The following is a 13,093-nucleotide window of genomic DNA, read 5'->3' on the forward strand; positions in this document are numbered from 1 at the left end:
AAAATGTCAGATTAAACGGAGAGTTGGGAGTCATCATAGGGATCTGAGGACCTTAAACACAAAGAAGAAATCTATAGGAACAAGCCTCGGGCGCACACATGAAGGCAGTGTTGTCTCAGATAAAGGAGAATGAGACCTGACCAGATGAGTCATTACAGATGGTTGTGTTACTGAGGCATTGAATCATTAAGTGAAATATAGTATGAAAACAGACTTTGCAAGGGGTTTGACTCTGTAAAAGCTCCAAGCATTTATTTGCATTTTACACCTTTTAGTATCAGATTTTCTATCATTTTTAATATTGGCACGCAGTACAAACTTTGCATTGTACTGTGTGCATTTGCAGTCATTCCTGTGCCATTGTTTGTGAACTTTCTAAACATGTTAACATTTTTATTTATCTTTATTTATACAGGGAAAGACCCTTTTCATGAGTGCCCTGTATAAAATACAGACGGATACAAACAAAACAATAAGTACATAGGTCCATTTAAAACATTAAAACAGGAGCAGGTGTGACTATAAATGTTTATCTCCACATTGACTGCGTAATCCCTCAGTCATCTAGCTCTGATCCATAGCAAAAGGTGAAGTTTAAATCTGTCAACTAGACAAATCGTTGTAAGAGTGAAGACATTTCGCTACTCAACCAAGCCACATCTTCAGTTCTGAACTGAAGAACTTATTAAGCAACTTGGATGAGCAACATTTTCATGTATACAATGATGGGTTTTAAATTCATTATATCAGTCAATAATATAATAAAGAATTACGTGAGCCCTCTTAATTTCCTTGTCTGTTTGTTTTGCAGTAAGGATGGAGTACCTCTTCTTTGCCTTTCTAGCCCTTTCTCCTACCAAATCTTCTCTCATGTGGGCTCATTTGCATGTGACAGCTCATCTTCGTCTCTATTCACATTTGGCCTTGTTCCAAAAAGGAGGAGGAGCATGACCCTGTCTTTCCTTTTTACTCCAGTGCCTGGCCAATAAACAGCAATGAATCAGGTTTGTGTGGCAGTGAAATCCCACCTTCATAGTCCAGAGCCACCATGACCTCTGCACTGTCCTGATGATTCTTCACTGTAATACTTCTGAATAACTTCTAATGACATGTTCAGAGCTGCACTGTAGTATAAAATGCAGTCAAAGAATCAAACACAGACATAATGAGAGGTTTGGCATACAAATGATGAATAAGGTCATGTTAAAGGTAAGTAACAATAGGACTAACCACATACAGTACGCTATAGGTCATCAAAAAAGTGATTGTTTTTATTCAACTGGATAATTAAATTGCCTACTGGGTAAAAAAAAAAAGTGAACTTTGAGAGGAAAAGAAATATTTTATTTACCCCTTAACAGCAATACATATATTCTATCTGTACATGAATTGCAGTGGTGGAAAAAGTGCTCAATTATGTTACTTAAGTAAAAATACAGATACTGGAGCAAAAAAAAAAAAAAAAAAAAAAAAACCTCAAGTAAAAGTATCACATGAAAAAATCTACTTAAGTAAAAGTATTAAAGTACCTGTTTAAAATATACTTAAACAGTAAAAAGTAAGTATTTCACACATATTTTGAGTCTAATAAAGCTTAAAGTCATGATTTTGATGAAGAGCTGAATTGAATAAACAACTGATACATATGTGTGTATATATGTATATATATATGTATATATATGTGTATGTATGTATATAAATATGTGCGCGTGTGTGTGCGCATGTGTGTGGGTATATATGTATGTGTGTGTGTGTGTGTGTGTGTGTGTGTGTATATGTATATATATATATATATATATGGCTGTTTTCATTTGTATTTCTCAAATTATGAACGTAGTAGAGTAGAAAGTAAATACCTTCTCTCAAATGTAGTAAAGTAAAAAGTATCCAGTTTCCCTAAAATACATATTTTAGATATCTATATCTATTACTTTAAATATAGTACTTTACTACTTTTACTTTGTTACCTTCCACCACTGATGAATCGTAATAAATCGTAATACACTGAAATGGTGATATGGTTCAAGGACATTGTGTTTTTGATATACAGCACACACCTTAAACTTACATATTTTTTTTTATCAAGTAATGGTCAGTAGCTGGTGTCCATAATCTGGTCAAATTGCTGGGTCAGTTTACAAATGTACCGACTAAAATATTTTACATTTTACAATGGACTTATAGACTTTCTCGATCCATAATGAGAAATGACTTTGACGCAGTCAGAATATGATTAATATCTGGACAACACGTGTACATGAGATCCAACAACAGCAGACCAGGTGATTACACATATCTACCACATTTCTTCCCTCGGCAATGCAGGGATGAAACCCAGACACTGGAAAAACCCAAGCACACTCCACTCCAAACGTCTCATAAATACCTTTCTATATGCAGCGGATAAATATTAAAGAAGATGCATTATTTTCCTCTTGCTCAATAAATCGACTAACACATGAAAACACTGCTATCCCCCCTCATTGTACCCTCACCCTAGCTTTGTTTTTCCCTCTCAGCCCCAACCAGAAGTGCAACTTGATTTGATGCCGCATTAGTGTCACATTCATCACTTGTTCACTATCTTATTGTGGACCATAAAGATGCAAAACGTGGGAAATGAAAATAAAATGCTTGTTTATTACAAAACATCCTCTGCATCTGGCATCAATAATATGTGACACTTTTAATGCCTTTGTGCGCGTGACAGGTAGTGCTGACTTTGGTGATTTTTATGTAGATTTGTCAACAGTTTGAACAGCCCACGCGTAAGAGAGACATGACAGATGTCCTTGTCAGAATAACCTGTTGCAAAGGATTCAGATTTCATTCTAATCTAGGCCTGGTTGGAAGGTAGTTGGCATTGTCAACGCTGCAAGATGTTGACAATGCCAACAGTAACTGTTGATAAGAGACAATCAATATAAGAATGACCATTAAGTGAAGTGTAATGCTAATCGGATCAAACTGGCTGCCTTTCTGTTACTGGACAAATGTCTTTTCCATCTGAGCTGAACTGAAAATTTTTATTTATTTTGAATAATGTAATCTTATAGTAAATAGTAAATGGTCACATATTTATATAGCACTTTTCCACCTTCAAGGCACTCAGTTCGCTTCACATCAAGGAACCCATTCACACACACATTCAAACACCAGTGTATGGCACAGGGGGTTAAGTGTCCTGCCCAAGGACACAATGACAGCATTGTGTAGAAGCTGGAATCGCACCAAAATCCTGATGGTCAGTTACTCTGACTGCACATAAGCTTATATTCTGTTTTGTGTCAGAGTGTGTAGTAAAGTTGAATAGCATAGTGTAATACTTGTAGCCCTTATGACTTGTGCGTGTACCAAAAGCTGGCACGCTACACCAGGGCACCTTCTTGAATTACATCAGTCTGATATGCTTTCTAATGTTGTTCTGTATGAAACGACTAGGAAGCTTTTCTTGGAACCAGACATTTTTAGAGACACACATGCATGTCCAAGTTGTCTCGGGTTGTGTGAACACATAGAGGAGACTACTCTTTGGGTTTTCCTTCAGCCCTGGCTGCATGCTGTGTATGTTGTGTAGGCCTTCAGATCAGAATAAATGTTTTTTTCATCCCCAAGTTCCTTCACTCCAGTATCTTAACCTACACTGATGAATGAACTTCTCGTGTTAATAATAACAGTTAATATTAGAGACACTGTAGTCCCATGTGTTGAGTTGATGCTGGTTAGGATCAGTCTTTGAATACATGTTCTTGTGTCGTATGTAATAAAATATGGTATTTACTCTTTACGTTTTATATACAGGGCAAGGTCAAAGAGCATGTCAGACTCTTTTTCATGACTACTACCTACAACTACACCTTAATGAGCCTTAAAAAAGCATGAACAATGACTTAATTCATAATGAAGAAATAGTTCATAAAGAATGATTGAGGTAAACGGTCAGATTTTCATACAGCGCTTTTCTACCTTTAAGGCACTTTACAGCAAGGAATCACTCACCCATTCACACACACAGTGCGCAGACATGGGCGAGGTGTCGAGTGTCTTGCCCAAGGACACAATGGCAGCAGTCATCTGTGGGACCTGGAATCGCACCACCGACCTGTGGCTCAGTGGATCTAACCACTCAACCAATGACATTTATGTCGAGAGTGGGATTCAAACCACATTCTACCAACTGAGCTTGACAGTGTCACCCTGGTCAGGGGTACTGTTGCCACACCTGAATCATTCTTAATAAACTATCTACCCTATCTCTGGAAAAATTCCAAAAGTTGGGGACACCACTGATGTTTGAGCCATTTTATTTTTCTAAAGTTGCTCAAACATCAGTCATGAGTCCTGGTCCAGTGGTGAGCGTGGAAGCCACACCAGCTGAGAGGGGTATGGTGTACTGCTCTCCTCCATGCTGTATGTCACAGCAGAGCCAAGACTTCTGCAAGAACCAACACCTCAACTAATCCCAGCCTCTTCAGGGCACAGGCTTACCTGGGCTTTTGTACTTGTATGAAAAAAACAAACAAACAACTAAATAAATTATCCCTATGTACTATACTTTTTATATATATCATTTGTAAACACAGGATTGGGTAACAATTTTATAAAGAAGTTTAATTATAATCTATGGGGATGTATTTATTTATTTAGTAGTCAGGTAGGTGCTGGTTTCTTCTATCCCATTCTTTGACAAAAAAGAATTCATAATGCAGATGTTTTGAGCTGGTTTAATTGAATCTCTGTAATTATCACAGTCAGTTTTCTAATGAAGTAAACCACACTAATTACATTAATGATGATTCAATTTTCTGCAACTTTATCCTTCACCAAGAATACACATTTCCCCTGCCTCCATTTCAGACTCTTCATCCATATTATTAGCATTGTGTACTTTAAAATAATAAGTACAGCTGTTAACAGTAAGAATATTGTAAGTCTGGAAAGAAAGATCCATAAAAGCCACTAGAGAGCACAATACTTAAGCCTCTCATTGCTGTGTGTGAAAGAGGGAGCTATACACAAGTGGTGAAAACTGTGTTACATGTTGCCTCAGAGATCAGTAAAATTAAGAGATTAGCTGCCGACATGGAATAAATATTTGATGGTCCTCTAGATGCCTGTCAACGGAAATCCCCCGACTCAAGGTTAATCTTTGGGTTTTCATTGGAGTCCTGATCAGTCTGCGCTTTCATAAAGGATTCAGCTGGATTCTCTTCGGTATAAGTGGGCGAGGTGAGATTAAAAATGCGTTCATAGTTAGAAGGAGGAATTTGAAATGCGGCAATGTATTTTGTGCTATTGCCAAGCCAATATAGAGTGTTCTGTTAGGAATGGCAAATAACACAAAAATAGCCAATCCATTAATGGAATAGAAATCCAAAAATATATTCACCTCAAATTATTTGAGCACAGTGGTTTGTTTATCAATGAAAAATAAATGTAGTGTTCTATTTATTTTTTTATTGTTTTTGATTAATCCCTGTAATTGTTTTTGATGTTTCATATTATAACCTAAACACCATGATTTAAACTAAAGGACCAATACAGATTTGGATAGTTCAGAAGCCATAGCTGTTATTGACTTGACTCTAACTCCAGTCAGTTACAAAGTAAATAATCAGCTCATTATAATATTTTTCTATGAACAATATGACATTGAGTGGTGAGAGGGTGACGTTGTGAGATGAGCCCTAAGAGAAGCATGTCATGACATGCACACTGCACTGTACAACCAGTTTCTTTTGGCATGACTACAGATGTAGTTTTACCAGTTGGCCAGTGGGGGCAGTGTGTGATTTGACAAGTTTTATGAGGTACAAAGTACCTCAGTAGTCATGATTTAATGGCAAGCTGATCTGACGTGAATGCCGCTCATATGTAAGGATGGGGAATGAGCAGACAGTGTGAAGCAAAGCATGACACGCTCTTTCGGATGAACACATTATAGCCTGTTTTCTCAGTGGAGCTCCACAGGTCGCTCTGCTGCGGAGCTGTCAACTGCGCTTACGCTGAAACTTTCCCTCTCGCGCTCCTGGCAGCCGTAGCCCAACAATTAAGAGATATTTCCGTTTCTGTAGACACTCACGAGAAATATCCTTTAATTGTAAGGTTATGGCTGCCTCCGTTTTGCTGCTCCCCCGCGTCGTTTTCTCCTCCAGGCGCGTGGCACCCACTGTTACTGGCGCCCCGTAGTCCGCATCAATTCTCGTAAAGCACAGTGCCGCTAAGACACGCCATAAAAACACAATTAACAACATCAATCAATCATTTCACATTACACAATACCGGAATATACCGAGCTCTGCGGTGGGATTTCTCTGCTGGTTTGCAGTCCATCATCGTCCGCGCGTTTTGTCACGTCTGTCCCTCATCTATCACGGAGGAGAGGTGTGGTATGCGCGAGTAAATCCGGCTCCATCCATGCCACATCCTCTGCCGCTCGGAGGAAAGGGTAAAATAGTAAGCGCGCGCCTTGGCTCGTGCGTCTTCCCGAAAAGTTCCCCTGAAGTCTATTCGTGCACCGAGGCGCGCAGAGCCACTGTGGCGGGTACTGCGCTCTACTGTAGTGCCAGCTGTGGAGGCAGTGGTTGCTGCTTGCGCGTCTTTCCCCTGCTCCAGTCCAAATCATTTGTAGCCGGTTTGTCGGGACAACGGTGGAGTCGTGAAGTGTCTGCCGTCACGTGGTTAGAGCCCGAAGTGAGGAGCACGTTACTCTGTCAGTGTGTGCCTGTCGGTGCTGTGTGTGTGTGGTGTGTGTGTGTGTGTGTGTGTGTGTGTGTGTGTGTGTGTGTGCGCGCGCGCGCGCGCGCGTTTTGTGCGCTTGGAAAGGGGTGTCCCTCCTCCGCATTCTTCGCTCCTCGCCACGCTTTAGACACCGGGGCGCAGGGAGAGAGGCGAGAGTGAGACACAACGGTGCGCTCTCTCCACGGGCTACCTTCCTTTTGGGTCCCCCCGTCAGTTTTTTTCCACGCCAGCTTTTCCCGTTCTGTCCTGATCATTTCACTTGCTGCGTTCTTCACGAGGACCGCGGACTTGGTTTGTTGATCTTTTTTCCTTTCCTTCTTTTTCCCGGGTGCTCCGTTTGAACAGTACTGCAAAGCGAAGGGGAGCGAAGCTTGGATGAGCTGCCTCGCTCAAATCCCGACATGGAGTTGCTGCTGATCTGCCTTTCCCTGTGGATATTTCAGTGTAATTCTGCCAGAGCGGACTCCATCATTCACATTGGTAAGCTCAAACAGTCACGCATGCAGTTCGGCTTGCCAGGTGCACGTTAAAAAGCCTTTAGCAGTGCGTAGAGCCCACTGCTTTGATCAGGCTTTTGGGGGGGGGGAGAGGGCGGTATAAACAGTCTATTCATCTTTAGATTCTGCGCTAAAGCAACACTTTCCTCTCCAGAGACTTCTAAAGTTTGTGCTTCTGACCTTACCCGCAAAATATGTGCATTGCATGTGCGCCAGTGCTCTGCTCTTGCTTCGGCTTTTATTCCAACCTCTACAGTGCACACGTCGCATTATTTCAATCGGAATGAATGGTTCTCGTCTAAATGTACACTACTTACCCAAACCAAAGCTAGTTCTTGTCTCAAGCCACAACTTTCACCTGCTACGTGACTGACATGACAATGCGCAGACTGGATGAATGTCAGTGGACTTCTACAGACGCAAATCACATAGAGCCCCTTTGTACGCAAACTTCCCAAACGCGATCTGTCCAATCGCTCCGTGATCTGCTTCATTCATAGGGGTTTCATCTCCAGCTACCCGCAACACAAATGGACAGTTTCTAATTGATCTGCTGACCCCTCACACCACATGACTGTGTGCTCTCTGTGACAAAAGGGGAAATGCTCTGACGACTCGCGTTTAAATCTGTAGATAAAACCGTTAATGTGACTCTGAGCAAATTTGCCCCCAGTGCGTCTGTGGCCATCATTTTTCTGTAGCTCTATCGCCACTGCGCTCACAGTTTACCGCAACAGTCTGGCAAGCAGCAGGTGCTCCGTCACTGCTGCCTTTAATACAGCGGTGGGACTCCATCCAGATCATATTGGCTCGTGCACCGCATAACGTTAGCATCGGATAATTGTACTTCTCGCGTCCTCAAAGCTTTAGCTGTAATGAAAGAGGAAAAGGAAGTAGGTGGCAGCGAAAAGCCACCCTGTTAAAAGAAATGAGAAGGGAGAGAGCGGGGAGGATGGAGGGAAGACAGAGGAGCTCAGTATGCCTCCCACGCAGGGCCTGCACTGCTGGAACAAACGTGACACTCATGCGCCTCATCAGATCTACATTTGGACTTGTGTCAAACGTTATATCTAAATCTCCTTTCATTTTCGATGGATCCACACTCATACATATGTATTGGCACTAGGTAATTCAGAACAGGATGAACTGCCATCCCGAAATAGGCAGATATGGAAGGACTGTGATTCATATTGACTAATACGCTTGTCCTTAAAAGCTCACAAAATATGTCCACCTACATACTGCATACGGCGTCAGATTAATTGGAAATACAATGTGTATTTACCAGTGAAGTTATTCAAACGGCCTCCACAACTTTTGGATAACAATTTGAATATGCATTTGCCAAATGTTGGAAGTGTAAGAAAGTGAGTCATGATGCCATTTATAATTACTCAGAATCTTCTAATTGAAAATGCTTTGAAGACCATTGGATCACAAAGCTCACATGAACATGTTGGGTTCATGACCAAGACATGTTACTCATGGTACGTTTGTGTAGAGAACTGCTTCAGACTTGCTCTTGAAGTAAAATGTACATACTCTGACAAACATATTTGATAAAACATAAGCATTGTCTGAGTAGGTTGATTGGCAGAAAATGATGCAAGAGCTTTTACAATGAAGAGAAATCCCCAGCTCATGGTGCAGTTCACTGTCGCTGTCCATGGTGCTGAAAAAGAGAATGGTGGAATAAAGCAAGCGAGGTAAAGGCTTATGTAGATCAACTGTCAAATGCTTAAGAAAATATGATTGTTTCTCAGCCTTAGTTAATGGTGCATACTTTATGTTTTAGTACCTTCAAGGGTTAAAACACTCCTAATTTTGTAAGGACACTTGTAATAGATTGTTTTTGCTATGGTATACTACTTAAAAATGTCTAATTTTTCTAGTGGAGCATCAACCACCTGCTTGTTATTATGGAGATGTTATTGCTTTGCCTGGAATCTTCCACAGTAAGGCATTCAACTTGCCTATCTTAGGGAGATAGGTGGTTGATCATTTTAAATGTGGCTCCTTTCAAACTTTTGACCTCTTATTGGCCTGAGCACTTTGACTTGAGTTTTGGTTTGGTTCAACTCACTGTGGTTTTCCAGTTTACCACCTTGCACATTGTCTATGAATTAAGTTCTGTTCATGTTTCACTGCTACTTTTCAGGTGCCATCTTTGAGGAAAACGCTGTGCGAGATGACGAGATTTTCCAGCTGGCAATCTCCGACCTGAGCCTGAACGATGACATTCTGCAGAGTGAGAAAATCACCCACTCTGTGAAACTTATCGAGCCTAACAACCCCTTCCAGGCGGTCCAGGAAGGTAAGCGCTATCCCCCAGAGCATGTATACTTCCCATTCTTCTCCTCTCTCGCCTCCTCCTCGCTCAAACAAACTGCTGCTGCTATTTTGTCTTATTACCAGGAGGTACGGGGCACGCCAGAGAACAGGCTGGTTATGTGGTTATGGGAAGTTTCACTACTGACATGTGCAATCTTGGCCTTGCGAGAAGGGTTGTTTTGGTGCTTTATTTTGAGCTGGACAAGTGGTGGGAGAAACTGAGGGAGAGGGTGGAGGGATAATGGAACATAGCTGTGTCATGGTGACTGCTGGGATAAGTGTGCGCGGCCACCTGCGTTGCTACTCAGGTGTTGGAAAAGCTGAGCAGAAACATTGAGTTACAGCAAAGAAGATAAGTTAAGGTCCATAGCAGATGTGCAGATATGTTTAACTTGCTACAGATATACAAGATTAGAGATACTTTTGCCTTTTTAAACTAAAAGCTATAGTTCAGACCACGTATTCATGAATTTCAGCTTCCTATTACATTTTAACTGTAAAAATGATGTGATGTATATACTTTTTGTTGTTAATTGCCATGGGAGCAGTCCTAATTTTCATCATTCCTAAACCCATAAATAGTCCTGATTTAGTCTGAATTATGAGTTGGTTTAGCTTTTGCTTAGACTTTGCTTTATGTGGTTCTATTAGTACTCTATGAATCTATTAGTTGTAGTTTCATACTGCTTTAGACCTGTTATAGTCCTGGTCAAGTCTGTGTTAAATAATATACAGGTGGCATGAAGAAATATGATGTAAAAATATAACTTAATATTGCTGAATTGGTACTTAATGTGTAAAGTTCAAGAATCTTTGTGACAGAATGCTTGCCTTTAAAGACAATATGAGGTTTTCATGTTTTTCTAATTACTTGGTTTGGTGGGATTGTACCTGTGGTAAATATTTATCATAGTTTTAAATCAATTACAGCAGACCTATTATGCAAAATCAACTTTTTTAGAGCTTTTACCCATATTGTAATTGTTTCCCTCAACATTTACTCACCTGAAGTTATTTTTGGAGTGATTTGTATCCGATTGAGCAGTCTTTAATTACTTATTTTCAGGACGCCATATTGTCGATCAATCCCCATTTTCACCGCCACTGGCATACACCCACTGTTCTCTACTTAGTTTGTTCCACAATTTTAATTAATCGATTATATGTGCAAGATTTGGCAGCACTGTATAGTTATTTTAGTACAAGTAAAAAAAAAAAATCAGCTGCTTGCTAGAGTGATCTGCAGCTATCCATTGGAAGTGCCGACTGTTTGTTTTGATGAGGTTTATGGTGATGTCACCTCCCATTGGGCACCGCAGTTTTCTAACCTGGAAGTCAGCAGACCCATTTCTTTTATTAACTATTTTTTTTTATTAATATTGTGATTTAAAATGTACAAATTATAACTTTAATTTAACTATGTTTTTGTGAATTTAGTAGTCTAACCTGTCATATGTACTTTAAGTCAAATAGTTTAAAATCTTCTCAGGCTTCACTTCACTGTCAAACTAGAGATCACCAAAGAATTCAGTTTTCAGTACTTCTCTCCATTGCACTGCACTGTTGGCTGAAAAGTGATTAAAAATCTTCTGCTTAAAGATTCATTAAGGCTGTAATAGGTTTCTTGGGACTTCCTGGGCTGTTTATGTCCTTTGCACTTAGTTACCAGGCTGTACTTTTGTCTGGGCCCCACAAAGGCTTTGGTGACTCATTGCTATTCATAGTGCCACTGACACACTCACGAAGATAATCATACTGTTACTGTGATTATGCTGGTTGTTTCGAGTTCAGTGGCTGTGCAGCTAATAGATAGGACCATAATTTCATGCTGCCTGTTTGAAGAAAATACATGTTTTGATGCAAATATGATATAAATATTTGATATGTATTGTCTACTAAAGCAGATGGTGGGGGCAAGTTGGTTGGCAGGTGTCACGTGCAACAGTGCTGAGGTAGTTACAGGGCATGGTGGTCACAGTATAGTTTTGTACTTTCACTGGGTACATTTACATGCCCAGTAAAAAGTGGTTAACTAGAATAATCAGAAACACACACATTCTATGGCTTTTTTTTTTTACATGCACAAAATAAATGTTATAATTTAAAATACTGTCTTTGTTTGTTCTTTTATTTGTATTTGCTTTTTTCCCTCCCCTCTAAATTGTCCTTGTCAAAACCCGCGCAGGTGTAAACAGTCTGAAAGAAATTCAATTCAATTCAATTCATTTATTTTTGTAACGCCCAAAATCACAACAACAGTTGTCTCGAAGGGCGTTCATGTTTTGGTTGATGGGGGAAACCGGAGTACCCGGAGGAAACCCATCCAGACACGGGGAGAAACATGAAAAACTCCACACAGAAAGGCCTGGTGACCCGGGGATCGAACCAACCTTCTTGCTGTGAGACATGAGTGATGGCACTCAGTCACCGTGCCGCCAAGACACAAAAAACAAAACAACAGGAAGAATCAGACACAACAAGAAAAATCAGACACAACAGGAAAAATCAGACAACATAAGAAATCGGCCAGGAGACCAGACGAGGAGGAGGAGAGCCGGGCGAGGAGGAGGAGAGCCAGGCAAGGAGGAGATCCAACTGTCATCGGGGCATCTGAAAGAGATACACTCCACAGGGGGAGTGGGACAGGGGACAACATGTGAATAGCATTGCTGATGAGAAAATAGGGCAAAGTAGAGGATAGTGCTCAGGTTGCCATACTTCCCCCAGCTAGTTACTCCTACTGCAGCTTATCTTATCCCGGGTTTTAATAACCCTAACTCCCTCACTAAGTAACCTGGTCATACGCTATACCGAAGAGGAAGGTTTTAAGCCTGGTCTTAAATACAGAGACTGTGGGGGCCTGTTTAACATCAGCAGGGAGTTGATTCCATAGCACAGGAGCTTGGTAACTGAATGCTCTCCCTCCCACTGTACTTTTGGACACTCTAGGAACCACTAATAGTCCTGCATTCTGAGAGCGGAGTGCTCTGTTTGGCTGGTACGGGACAATAGCATCTTGCAGATAGGATGGGGCCATACCGTTTAGGGCTTTGTATGTCAGGAGGAGGACTTTGAATTTGATTCTAAGCTCGACAGGAAGCCAGTGCAGATATTTTAGTACAGGACTGATGTGGTCTCTTCTTTTAGTTCCTGTTAGGACTCTGGCCGCTGCATTTTGGACCAACTGGAGGCTCCTTATAGTACTTTTGGGGCAGGCGGCGAGCAGAGAATTACAGTAATCAAGTCTGGAAGTAACAAATGCATGGATGAGTTTTTCAGCATCGTTTTTAGGTAAAATATTTCTAATTTTAGTTATATTTCGCAGGTGAAAGTATGCGGTTTTACAAGCTAGGTTTATATGGGCTGTGAATGAGAGATTTTGATCAAATAGGACTCCAAGATTTTTTACAGTAGGGCTAGAAGCTATATTCACATTGTCGAGTGAGATTATCTGGTCTGACAGAGAATCTCTTTGACCTTTGGGACCAACGACAATGACCTCTGTTTTTTCAGGATTTAAGAGC

The 13,093-nt window shown here is 40.8% G+C and overlaps 1 protein-coding gene across 2 annotated transcripts in view; it reads left to right on the forward strand.

The window, feature by feature from the left end:
- Window positions 1-7,107: 7,107 nt before the first annotated feature.
- The window catches only part of grid1a (glutamate receptor, ionotropic, delta 1a), a 429,424-nt gene continuing 423,438 nt past the window's right edge, over window positions 7,108-13,093 (forward strand). For both annotated transcript variants that reach the window (XM_033979576.2, XM_055227265.1), the window contains exons 1-2: window positions 7,108-7,221; window positions 9,397-9,552. In XM_033979576.2, coding sequence (XP_033835467.1) covers window positions 7,143-7,221; window positions 9,397-9,552 — 235 coding nt within the window. In that variant the 5' untranslated portion in view covers window positions 7,108-7,142. The remainder of the gene's footprint in view (window positions 7,222-9,396; window positions 9,553-13,093) is intronic.

The sequence above is a fragment of the Periophthalmus magnuspinnatus genome, chromosome 15, assembly GCF_009829125.3.
Source record: "Periophthalmus magnuspinnatus isolate fPerMag1 chromosome 15, fPerMag1.2.pri, whole genome shotgun sequence".
NCBI lineage: Eukaryota > Metazoa > Chordata > Actinopteri > Gobiiformes > Gobiidae > Periophthalmus > Periophthalmus magnuspinnatus.